Below are 12236 nucleotides of genomic sequence, written 5' to 3' on the forward strand. Positions count from 1 at the left end.
ATTGTTGATCCCCAGAGCTCACTGGGGATCAGGGCAGCAGGCGGACAGACAGAGGCAGCACTGCCAGCTCACTGAGGGTTACCGTTGTGGGAAAGGAACGGATTAGCTTCACCATTGCTCCTGCAGACTTCTTTTTTCCTTAATTTTATTTATTGCCCATTTCCAGAGACTCTTTGGAAGCTCAGAAAGTAAATATTTGCTTTGAAAGGAAATATATTAAAGAAAAAACCCCACCCCACACTTCAAGGCCCTAAGTGGTTTACTGCTCAAGACTCACATTTTCCTTCAAGCCCAAGCAGGTTGCTCCATCTAGACCATGACAAATCCTGCTGGTTCATCCATACTGGCTGCATTTCCTTTGGGAAATATTTAATACATTTGCAAAATAAACACCGTTGACTCATCCCAGCGCCATGGAGCACACACGCATGCCGCCAGACACACCAGGGATCCTCACAGCCTTGCACAACACCCAGTGTACAGTTACATTTTGGCAAAGACTTTTAATTAAGAGCTCGTCTTTGGCGAGATCTTTTGATTTAAAGTTCATCTTTCAGGGACTCAGTACAAAACTCCTCCACTACACATCAGGGAGAAACTCACGCATTCTCCATGATTCATTTCCTCGTTTTTTTCCCTCACCACACCCCCCCCCCCCCAATAAAGCACATTCAAACCCTTTTAAACCGCAGAGAAAAACAAGTTCACGCCACCCCAGCTGACTTGACTGAACTGGCAGGCAGGCCAACAAAAGGGAACCCCACGGAGGCACCGCTAATCACTTTATAGCTCAACCTTGCCGGGGGACACCCTGTGAGCACAGGGACTCGCCCTGCGGCTGGGGAGCCGTTCCCTGGGCGGGGGAAGCGGGAGGACAGCGATGAGGACACAGTGTGAGCTCCGCCCGCCCCTCAGCTGAGGGACTCCCGGGCCGCCTCAGGGAGCACCCGACCGCACCAGCCGTGAGGAGCGCGCCAACCCCTGCTCGAGCCGCCGGCGCTGCTTGATTGGCCGGTGCGCGCTAAGAGGCGGGGCCAAAGGCTGTGGCCCCGCCTCCCAGCTCTGCGCCTGCGCAGTGCGCGCCTACCGGCGCCGGGCTGGCTCATCCGGGTCCCTAGCGCGGCCGTTGGCCATGGCGGCGGTGGCGGAGCTGAAAGCAGGTGGGGGCCCCGGGGGCATCTCGGGACACCGGGAGGGCTGTGTCACATGCACCCGGTGGTTGACTGGGCCTCGCAGTCGCCCCGGACGCTAACGGCGGCTGCCGGCTCCTCAGGGTGCCCGTCGGGACCCGCGGGAGAAACGTCCCTCAGGCTCCACACAAACATCTGAGGGTCTGATGTCACCTCGTTAAAGACATCTCGATCCTGTAACATCCCACTTCCTAAACTGCTAGGACGTGTGTTTACTACTAAGAACAATATACTTGTGACTCTTTCGAAGGCTTAATTTTTATCTGTAACATTCCTACAGTTATCTACTGGCGTATGCACAAGTGTGGATATCTTATCTTTAGCTCGCTGTGAATGTGCCGAAATTGTGTTTGTATTGCGGATGATAAATGCTGCTTGAATACTTTTGGCTTTGTATTAACAGCTCTTTTAATGGTAACAGTTTTAAAGGACACGCTGGAGAAGAGAGGCGCTCTTGGAGAAATAAAAGCAAGGATCAGAGCTGAAATTTTCAATGCGCTGGATGACCAGAGTGAACCACGGCCGCCGCTGTCTCATGAAAATCTCTTAATCAACGAGCTAATTCGTGAATACCTGGAATATAACAAATATAAATACGCAGCGTCTGTTTTAATTGCAGGTATTGGGGCTGAATTTTTGTTGTCAACACTGTATTAATTGATATTTACTGTTTGGTTGAGTGGTTCCACTGATACTATGAAATTAGTAGGTGTGACCAAGCTACACAGTTTTGTTTTCCCTTGGAAACAAAAGAGATGCGAGCACTCTCTCCACTGCTTTACTTGCAACATAAGCCAAATCATACCATTAGTTTTCAAGAAAACTTACCCTTTGCTCCTTATCCTTTGGTAGAGCAGTTGATGCAAGAGCAGGAAAACTTGGTAGCAGCCTGCAAAATCAAAATACTGTTATCAAAATCGCTGTGTTTGGAAAATGGCTACCAATATTTTTAAAGCATATATCACATATTTTTTTTTTCACGTTGGCATATGAGTAAAATAAAAACTTATAAATCCTACAAGTGAATAAAATTTCTTTGAGGAATAATTTAAACTGAAGTAATATGTACATAGAGTAGTTGATAGTTTGAACTTCAGCAATTCTGGCACTTTATGCATATAGACTGTATCAGAAATGTGGTTGGATGGCCTCAGCTTAAATAAGAAAAAAGAATATGGTGTTTTTTAACAACTGCAGTTAAGTGTTACTGGTTGTGCTAAAATACCAGTATTTGAGAGCTGGTTAGACTACAACATCTAATGGTAGCCATAGTTTATATGGCACAACACTTACTTATTTTTGCAGCTATTGCTAACTTGTATTTGATATTACAGTAATTACATTTGCTATTTAATAATTAGATATATTTCACTCTGTTAATATTAGAGGCACAAAGGTTCATCTCGAGAAGAGGGAATGGAGACTGTATGTATAGTAATTAATGTATGGAACCTGTTTCATAACAGTACTTTTTTGGAGAAAGAGTTGTTTGCCTGATTAGTTTAACTTTATATTGTACAGCTTGTCTAGTATTTTAGTTAGTTTCCTTTACAGTGAAGATAAAAATCATAATATGCTGGTGTGAATTATATGAATATGAAGCACTAATGTTTGAGTTCCCTGGAATTACAATACACTGTTAGATATTAATAGTCTAAAAGGGAGCTGTGTGCTCCCATTCTCTTTTTAAGTCTCCTGAGCAGTCTTTAAAAGTTAATTGTGATATTTTTCTTAACCGTCTTAAGAATTTTGCGGAAATCTGTTTTCCAGAATCTGGCCAGCCTGAAGTGCCCTTGGACAGACAGTTTCTTGCCAGAGAGCTCAACGTAATCGAAGATGTAAATGGAAAATCAGTGTAAGGAGTGATTTTGGAATGCACAGTACATTCTGCTCTGCTTATCTTTTTCTCTTTAGTGTCATTATAAATCACATATAAATGTTCTCTTCAGTTGAAATGTGACTAGATCACAGGGCTGTTCTGACGTGCTGGATTCAAACTCAGTGTCAAACATCAGGCTGTTTTCAAACATACTCAAAACTAACATTTCTGCCAGCTCTATAGCATTCTCCAGATAATGTGCTCGCACACCAGTACAGTCTGCCCTACAGTTAGAAGCACAAAACAGATATGCTCTTTTCATATCAGTGCGTTGCTTTCTAGAGCAATAAAAAGATTATAGTAGTCTGAGATTAGATACAAATTCGCAATGCTCCGATACGAGTGCATTAATGAGGAGCTGGGATACTGACACAGGTTTAAACATGGTCAGTGTTCTCTGTCAGAGTCCATCAGGTGCTGAGGAAGCATCGAGTTTGGGATGTGTGGGTCACCAGAGTCTGAGCCATCGTACTGCATGGGTGAGAACTTGGGTGTGTGTGTGGCACGAAGTGCGCTCCGGTGCTTCACCTCCGCGGGCCTGGAGTTCAGCTGGGAGTGTCTCCAGTGTAAGTTTTTAGGAGAGTGTTGGTGTTCAGGATGGGCTTAGGTCTCTGCTTATTTATATATTGACACTTGCCATAACATATTTTACATAATTAAAGACATCTGTACATATTCTAGAAGTAAACACTAAGGTCTAAGAAGTTCTGAGGAAAGGGCGTATTTTTAATGCTCGGTATGTCCTAGAGTTCATAGCTTGCTATTGTCGTTTCTCTCTTAAGCAGACCTCTCTTGTATGGAATTATTTCTCACTTCTTACATGGTGGGAAGGAAGAAGGTTCCCAGAATACCCTTCCCAAAGCGCCTTTGCTGACTTACACAAAGCACAACCTTGGCAAACCACCTACTGAGAGAAATCCAAAAGGTGGGTGTGGGGTCATTTTTGCAGCAGTTTGATTTGTGACTAGATTTCCCATATGATACATATGCTTACACCAGCATAAACGTGCAGATGGACACAGTACACCTACCGCCTTCCCTGCACAAGGAATGTTCGAACTGACACTTCTGTAATAAAAATTGTTCAGCAGAGCAGTGTTTATAACCCAAAATACCGTTAAGCTGTGTGACCTGACCAAACCTGTTGCTCATGTATTCATTTAAGAAGGGTCCTACCGTATCCAGCTCAAGAAAGACCCACCCATGATTTCTGAAACTACCTGGAGATGTACCTTTGCTTAGGTGCGTGCCTGACTTAGGCCAGCTCTCAGGCCTGCTCCTCTCCACGGCTGAGCTCAGGGGACCACAGATACAGCACACAAATCCTATTGCCCTCGGAAGCGCTTGACTGGTCTTCCCGTGTGTCTGTGGCAGGACCTTCTTATATGGGAATGCACTTTATTTATAACACAGACATTTTAAAATACAGTAGACAGCCCAATTGATATAATTTTTCAACACTGCAAGGTACTCTAAAGCCGCTGTTGCCTTCTGGTAGCTGTAGCTACTTGGTAGTTTTTTGGGAAAGGGGAAAACATCTAATGTTTTTGTTTTATTCTGTTGAGACTTTTGGGCTGTTAAAACTCATTTAAATTGGACAGCTGTGCTATTCTAATTTGTAGGTGGTAGAATATCTGTTGTGACATTTATGCTTTTAGAAACAGAGATTTAATTGCTGGAAAAGATCAGAAAATATGAGTATCCCAATTCTCAGTATCAGAAAGGTCATTCACCAAGTTGCTTTACCATTTCCCTGAAAGTTAAACTGGCCAAATCACATTCCCTTCCAGTAGCACAAATCTGGAATGGGCCAGCTAGACACGGTCTTGTTACATCGGCAGTGTAATACAAGAATTTAATCTAAATTCTCAATAAAATGTATTAAATAGTGGAGGTATCTCTCCTTCTCATCTGTTCCAACTTAATTTCTATAGAAAGTTCTTAACTCTAGCTGTCAATTCTGTATATGGGCATAAACCTTTTCTAGGACATAACTCACATCCCATTGCCTGCAGAAGCTTGAGCTCCAGGTTCATTATTCTATAGTAGAACACTGCAAAATCTGATTTTGCCTTTCTGCTCTGTTTTCTGGCTGGTTGCGATTAATATTGCTGAAGCCACAGAATGAAAGGGATCACTGGTCCAGTGTTTTCCTTCAAAGAGTCTGCTTGGCAGATGAGTTCTTTCTGTTGGGACAAATTAGTACTATTGTGTTAGTACTACCAACTATTTCTTTTGTATCCAAAATTTTCAAAAATATGAAGCCTGAGATATTATTGACATCTAAAAAGTGAGAGAAAAGTACTAAACACCTTTTCTTAATTAATTCATTGAGGCAATGTTGTTTCCCTTCTGCCAGAAGGGGGGGCTGAAGAAATAAAATTTCAATACCAAAACCGCAATAAATTACCTCGTTGTTGGAAAATAATGATTCCTATCAGAAATTTCTCCATTTTAAATAAACAAACTCGGTGTGCGGAATAATAGTTTTAAAGTATAACTTTGTACCTCAGTTCTGGAATGGATTCTATGCGGGGTCACCTTGCCCTGTTGACTCCAATGTAATATCAAATGGGGATTTAATTGTTTAGAGTTCGTTACAAAACTCAGGATCGATCATAAGAGATGACAGCACCTTGCTTTTTGAAATAAAAAAGTAACAGCTTTAAGGCTTTTAACCTATAAGTAACTGTAGTCTGAAATTACTATTTGCATGTGTTTGTGGAGACCTAAAGGCAGTGGGTTTAAAATACTAATTATGTAGCTGTTTTAATTAGGCTGCATATTAAGGTAATCAAGTCAATTAATAAACTCAACCCTCCACGTCTCATATTTAACATATTAGAAATTATCTTGCTTATTTAGTTGAATGTTCCAAATACTGGTGTAGAGACTGGGAATCCCAGTAAGATGCGGAATCTGGTGTTCCTGTTAATTCATTCACTACAGCTGAGTTGAAGTTGTCTGAAATCTAATCTAGTAATGCAAAGCTCTTTTCTCATTCAGCTGCATGGAAAAATAGATGAGTAAAATTGCCCGAGTTTCCTGTGCTGATATTGTGTATCAAAGGTGATAGTGATGGAAATTCACACTTGCACCTTTGGATCTCCAGATGTGTGAGAACATTTCTGCCTGTGTTTCAGTTTCAGATGGAATTCCAGAGCCGGGAAGGATGGCTGGCACCAGCATCGAAGAGCCCCTGGTTATACAGAGTATAAACCGATGATCTCTTTCACATGCCAGTTCCTGATGTGAAGTTCTGTACGAGTTCATGTAGGAAATTCTTCTTGGCATAGATATCTCCAGGATGTCCAGCGGGACCATTGCAGCTTGGTAGATCCACCCATGAGACAGAATGACAGGGTTGTAATTAACGCAACAAATGTTAGCAAACGCTCTTCCTCCAGTGCCAATGCGAGGAAGACTGCAGATTAGTGAAGCCTGTGTCGAGAATTGGCCTAAAAATACTGCTTTTTCACTTCTATTCTGTGTGGTGTTTTGAAAGTGTTCAGACTACACATTTTAATCATTCTTGTTTAAGAAGAAACTGCTACTTTCAGATCAGTATGGGAAAATAAATTTGAATAGAAAATTAAAGTGCTTTAGAGGAATAGTTGTTTTTAATTCTCCGGAAATGAGGACTATATTTATCTTCATGCCAACAAACAAACCAGGGTAAGGCTTTTCCATCAGGAGTTGCTATAAATTGTACGGTGCAACGCTGAGTAGATGGGATGGGGAGGAACTTCTGTTTTTTTCCCAAACAACATGAAACTCCAAGTCAGGCAAAACTAAAAATAAAGTTGATAATAGATTACTGATTCCCAGAACTTTTCTTTTTTTTTTAGCTGAGATATTCACATGTTTTGAAATGGTAGTTGATTTTAAAAGCCAAACTGACGGGGTACATAAAAAATAACAGGTTAGCTTTTGTTCTCTGCTCATCTTCACAAAATGTATGGATGCTGGTGTTACCAGTGGTACGGAGAGGAGTTTTGTATAAATACATTTATGGGGCTGTGCTCTTAAAAACCTTAAGTTTTAGGTAAATGGTGCAGTAAGTGGGGAAAAAGAGAGGAAGAGAACATGAAGTTTGTGAATTCAAGTTAAAGGGCCTTGAGTGGTACAGACGGCAAAGTTTGGCCTTAATCTTGATTTGCCCCAGTTTGCATTCCAGGTATATTTTATTTGGATAAGCTGCCTCTGCTCCGGTGTGGATTGTGGGGAGCAGTTCTGGGCTGCCCGGGGAAGCTGCGTTTCTCCGTTTGAAGCCTGAGCGATGAGTTCATCCCCTTCGTGTGACCGGCTGCTGATTTATAAGTATCTCGGGACTGTTTCCAGGAGGGGAGGACACGTTTGCAAATGCACCTCCATCAAATCCATCTTGATGTTTTTTGTAGCTTTGCATCAATTATAATTGACCGTTAGGTGAATGAAACGTTTATCTCGTGTGCCCTCGCTGTTTGCTCTGTGCTGACAGCGCCGGTGCATTCAACGACTCTGCTGAAGAGCAATCCCTGTAAAAACTACCAGCGGGGATTCTGCCTCCTTAGTAGTGCAAATACTCATGATCACTGATCTCTCTCTAAAAATATAGTAGAAAAAGGGTATTCTAAGCTGTTATTTGCAAATTACGTTCCAAATTTTGGAGTGAGCTGAAAGTGCATCCATGGAAAGTTGCGCAAATCAGCTTTTGAACAATGCAGATATGATTGGCCACAGAAGTGCTTGTGTTTTTAACTTGGGTTTTCCAGGGGTTAAATTCTAAACCCCTGTTTCTCCGTAAACCAGAGGGTCAAATTGTTCTGTCTGGAATCTGAATTGTCTTTTCAATGGCAAGGCAAAAGGCTGTGGGAAACAAGCTCCGACCTTCCATGCTGTGCAGATCTTCCCCTGTCACCCAAGCCATCACCCCTGCTTTCCATCTGCCCACCACGCATCACACAGCACTGCCCAGGTGCCACGGAGCTCCATGGGAAGTGGGTTTTTAGTGGTAAAAATCAAATATGATTGTTGTTCTGGTTGAAGACAGCAAAGGCTCTTTGCCAAGCGCACGGTTCAACGGGCTCGTGCTCTCCACAGCTGGAAAGCAGAGGCTGTTCCAAGGGCGTTCCAGCGAGCTCGGAGGGAAAGGTGTGAATCTGAAATGAGAGCAGAGGTCTGTTTCAGTCAGAGGGAGTCTTGGGGCTGTTTTATTTGGGGTTGCACAGGAGCTGCCCCATTTGCTCTCAGCACAACAGGCATTTCATCCCATTCTTCAGCACCACAGTGCGGATTTGGGCTGCTGGAACAACCTTCTTTCAAAGTGTTGCCATTGGACAAGCAAATTAAAATCAAATTATTACCAGTGTTATTTGTACGATAAAGCTTGGAAACAGGTCTATGAAAATATACTGCTGTAATCACACATTAATAATCTGGCATTTACCCTGAGGGTACATAAGAGCATCTTTCAAGATGCAGATGCGGTATCCTGTGAACACCAGGCGGCCTCGCTCGGGAACAGCTGAAGAGGGATCGCAAAGCCTGGTCACTGTGGCTGCACTTCCCAAAAAATCATCCCTAAAGGAGCAAGATCAATATTTAGGTAAAAATAATTCACAGTCCGAGAGTCACAGGTTCAGGTTATAGACAAAATCGCCACCTAGATGAGCATGCACAAAACTTATTTTCCCAAAGAATTTATGAAGTCTGTCCAGCCTAATTACAGACCGGGATGTCTTGCATTAAATGCCCTTATTCTTTCTACTGATACCACAAAACTGAAAAAAAAAAGAGATACAAGCATATAGAAGTTTGGGGATTTTAAAGAGCAAAATGCATTTCTGAATTTTATTGGAGACAGAACACTGTGAGACTGCTGCAGAGAGACCTGTGTTCAAAGAGGCTGTTCTTTGTCTGAGCTTGGTATCACAAGTGAAGGTGACAAGGAGCCAGTGAAGTTTGGTGTGGATATCAGATCTGGAAAGTGCTTTGGAAGAACTTAACCCACAAGTTTAAAAAAAAAAAAAAAAAAAAAAATTAAAACCGAATATTTTCTCTCCCCTGGCATCAGAAGAAATGCTGTTCACAGGCTCCCCAGCACCGTTCCAGAGGTGTTGGGTTCTGTCGCGCACTGGGGACATTTTTTTCTGAGCTTTATCAACACGCTCCGAGGAGTCGGTTACGTTTCCTTCCTGCACACCCTTTGTATCGAGCTGAATCTCGGTGTCTGTTGCTCAGGTTTCCGGAGGGGTGATTATCGTGGGGTGATTATGTTTAGGAAAAGAAACCCCCAACTCTTAGTTGACGCTTGCAAAGCCGTGTTGCCAGCAGCCACTGGTGTCCGGCTGGGTCAGAACTGCCCCGTGTGCTTCATGCACTTCCTGACCTGCACCCAGCAGCACAACCCTCAACATCAGGCACTTGGTGACTCTTTCCCCTCGTCAGATGAGTGGATGGTTCTGGTTTGGGCGCAGTGTCCCTCCTGCCGCAGGAGCACAGGTGGTGACCCCCGCTACGCCAGGCAGCTGCAATTACACACAGCAGCTTAGAGAAACATGGTTGGTAAGCTTAGCTAAAAACATCTTTAAACAAAAAAAATTGCTTACCTGACACACATTATTTAACAAACTAACATCACCATCCGTGCTTTTCTTTTTTCCCTCCATTGTATTCAGGTTACAGTGTGGTAAGGCAGCTGAAAGTTCATTTCTTTCCTTCTTGAGACCTCTTGTTTTGTTTTGTTTTTCAAGTACAATATTTACAGTGCAAATTCAGCAAGGAGTAACTTCAAGGGCAGGCTGCTCAAGGCTTTATTTTTTCTAGAAAATAATTAAAACAAATAAACAAATCAGGGGGGTTTTAAATAAAGCTTATTTGTTGTCCCAAAGGCATTGTCCACTGGGAACCCACAGCCTTAATTGGGAGGCAACTTTGGTTTAAAGAAATGCCCTGACACTTAGGAAAGTCCAATCAGGCTATTACACGAGTATATTCTTACGTTAAGCGTTCAGTGGAGGTTGGAAGCCACATTGACACTTATCAGTTCCTACCCCACATGGCTCCAGAGCGCAACTGCTCCCGTCCCAGCACTAACACTTTTTAGACTTTGAAGCCCCGTTTAATGTCATGTCATCCATCACCCTCCGCCGCCGTGAAACACACGGCCCGGGCAGCACGCCTGCCTGTGCACATGCAGCGCTTTGCAAACCGGCCGCGATAATTTCCACTCCTTTTTAAGCTACTATTAAAATGTGCCTGGTTTTGTGAAACAGCTGCGCGGGTTTAAAAGGAACTTCTTAGAATAGCTTTGATGAATGTTGAAATGATCATATTTTTTGTAGACTCCCCTTGCATTTAATTATCTTATATCCAATATATTCTTATTGAAAAGCTAAAGTTGCAACTGAGAAACTGCAAAAAAAATTAGGGTGGACTACCCTGTGAGAAACTTTCTGCTTAACAAGGGTGAGTTTCTTGGATTTAGGTGCTGGTGATAATTTCCCTTGGCTTTGCTCCAACACAGTCACATGTGCACGACTCTGATATGACCCCACTGCCTTTTGGGTCCCTTGCATGGCCGCTCCGCAGCCCCATGGACACCGGCCCTCGGCGTGGAACAGGCTCTGGCCACCGACACCGTGCAGCCCTGGCAGAGCTGGGCTGCTCCAGCTGAGGCCTGAGCGCGAGTCCAGACCCAATGTGACCGAAATGCTGCAGGGAAGAAGCCCCAGTGCTCTCGCTCACTCCTGTTTACCCAAATTTGCTCACTGCTACCAGAGCCAGAGAAGGGGCTACAAGCCCATCACATCTGCAAATGCTGGTACTTTGAGTGACAGCAGAGGTTTTCTGCCCCGTTTCCCCTCATCGGTATTTTATTAGGATGCTGAGACCAATATGAGCCTCATCCATCTTCCCCAGGAGGGTTTATTTTCCAGAGAAGACAGGGCTGTTGATGTCAAGAGAAATTATTTCGCCCAGGACCGCGTTCTGATCCTTTGGGTATACACCATATTTAGTCTGTTGCTGAGAGGGGGTTGTTTCGGTATTTTGTATTTGGCACGTCAATGGGAATTCCTAGAGCATCCTAGCTTTCCCTTTTTGGGATGTCTCCATCCACAGGTCCCACTGCACAAGGCTGTTGGCTACCAGCAGGGGCGGAAGGGGGGCCAGGCCAGGCGGGACTGCAGGTTTGGGGGGTGTGAGGGGGTTTGACGAGGAGCAGAGCACTCCCTGACCCCGGCAGCTCTGGTCCCAGTGCCCTGCACTCCTCCTCGCCCCCAGCACGCAGTGCTGCCACGGTTCTTTCCACTGCATCCCGGGGGCTGCTCCCCATCAGCTGTATATCACTTTTCTTCTTATAGAGACAGAGGGAAGTATTTTTTATATATGAAAAACAGTATTTATGGTCTTTTGGCAGGAACTGAGCTGTGCACTGGCCGGCAAGGGAAACTTTGGTAAATCTGCTGGGGAGGTGGGAAACCACCCTTGTGTTCCCCGGGGGCAAAGGAGGCTCAAACCAGCCCCAGGCTCCAAATGTCACCTAAACACATGGAGACCCAGAGCACCCCCGCTGTGTCAGGAATGACCCTCCTCTCCCAAACAGCCCCTGAAAACAGGGACTTCTCTGAGCTCCCAGAACACGCACTGATGGTGGGTGGGAAAACCTCCCTCTCCACGCGGGACTGTGCCCTGTGTCCTTCCCCCGGGCAGGGGCCACAAGGGGCGAGGATGCTGCTAAGGCAGGAAGGAGTTAAAAATCCATTTGCTTGGCCAAACAGTTTCACCCTAGGAAAAAGCAAAACCCCTGTACTTGTGAGTTTGTGGCACCCATTGCGAGTTTGGGGCTCCCCTTTCATCCCTCTCCAAAAGCCAGAACCAGTCCATGTCTCTGCGGGGTGCTGGGGCAGGGGCAGCAGCCGGGGTCAGGCCCCGCTGGGGCTGAGGTCCTTGGCTCGGGCTGTCGGCTCTAACCCAGGTACCCAGAGGATTTTCCAGCGGGACGTGGTTTCCAGGGCCCCTCCCCACTGGCAGGATTCTCCTCCTCTATATAGGGCGGCTGGGAGGCAGGAGGACTCGGGCTGTCCCGGCTGGTGCTGCACAGGTTCCCGACTCTCCAACTCACCCTCTGCTCCCCAAACCCGACACCTGTGAGTACCGCGGGGTCCCTCTGGGACGGGGCTGGG

At 44.8% G+C, this 12236-nt stretch overlaps 2 protein-coding genes and 1 long non-coding RNA gene across 10 annotated transcripts in view; 2 read left to right on the forward strand and 1 right to left on the reverse strand.

The window, feature by feature from the left end:
* The first annotated feature begins 1014 nt into the window (after nt 1-1014).
* On the forward strand, nt 1015-6890 carry CEP20 (centrosomal protein 20). 4 transcript variants are annotated; one of them, XM_065030510.1, is made up of 6 exons: nt 1015-1160; nt 1612-1809; nt 2961-3045; nt 3461-3635; nt 3852-3994; nt 6213-6666. In XM_065030510.1, the coding sequence occupies exons 1-5, from the start codon at nt 1133-1135 to the stop codon at nt 3978-3980; spliced, it is 615 nt and encodes a 204-aa protein (XP_064886582.1). In that variant the 5' UTR covers nt 1015-1132; the 3' UTR covers nt 3981-3994; nt 6213-6666. The 4 variants fall into 4 exon arrangements, with proteins under 4 accessions (XP_064886582.1, XP_064886583.1, XP_005508539.2 ...); XM_065030511.1 differs by having other exon boundaries at nt 3855-3994; XM_005508482.3 differs by lacking the exon at nt 3461-3635 and having other exon boundaries at nt 1016-1160; nt 6213-6890.
* A 135-nt stretch (nt 6891-7025) lies between these two features.
* The window catches only part of LOC110363231 (uncharacterized), a 34249-nt gene continuing 29038 nt past the window's right edge, over nt 7026-12236 (reverse strand). The window contains exons 3-4 of the long non-coding RNA XR_010466290.1: nt 8498-9872; nt 7026-8210 (exon numbers count right to left, since the gene is read on the reverse strand). This is a non-coding gene — a long non-coding RNA (uncharacterized LOC110363231). The remainder of the gene's footprint in view (nt 8211-8497; nt 9873-12236) is intronic.
* The window catches only part of MYH11 (myosin heavy chain 11), a 57873-nt gene continuing 57688 nt past the window's right edge, over nt 12052-12236 (forward strand). For 3 of the 5 annotated variants that reach the window (XM_065030452.1, XM_065030450.1, XM_065030451.1), the window contains exon 1: nt 12053-12200. The gene's annotated coding sequence lies outside the window, so the exon portion shown is untranslated. Of the gene's footprint in view, nt 12201-12236 lie in introns of all 5 variants that reach the window. The other 2 variants (XM_065030453.1, XM_005508481.3) reach the window with 2 other exon arrangements.

The sequence above is a fragment of the Columba livia genome, chromosome 15, assembly GCF_036013475.1.
Source record: "Columba livia isolate bColLiv1 breed racing homer chromosome 15, bColLiv1.pat.W.v2, whole genome shotgun sequence".
NCBI lineage: Eukaryota > Metazoa > Chordata > Aves > Columbiformes > Columbidae > Columba > Columba livia.

Bases quoted from the DNA above. Each gene is read 5' to 3' on its own strand.
- CEP20 (XM_065030510.1), top strand. From the start codon at position 1,133: ATGGCGGCGGTGGCGGAGCTGAAAGCAG. The intron at 1,161-1,611 runs GTGGGGGCCCCG...TAATGGTAACAG, and splicing joins GGTGGCGGAGCTGAAAGCAG to TTTTAAAGGACACGCTGGAG. The intron at 1,810-2,960 runs GTATTGGGGCTG...TCTGTTTTCCAG, and splicing joins AGCGTCTGTTTTAATTGCAG to AATCTGGCCAGCCTGAAGTG.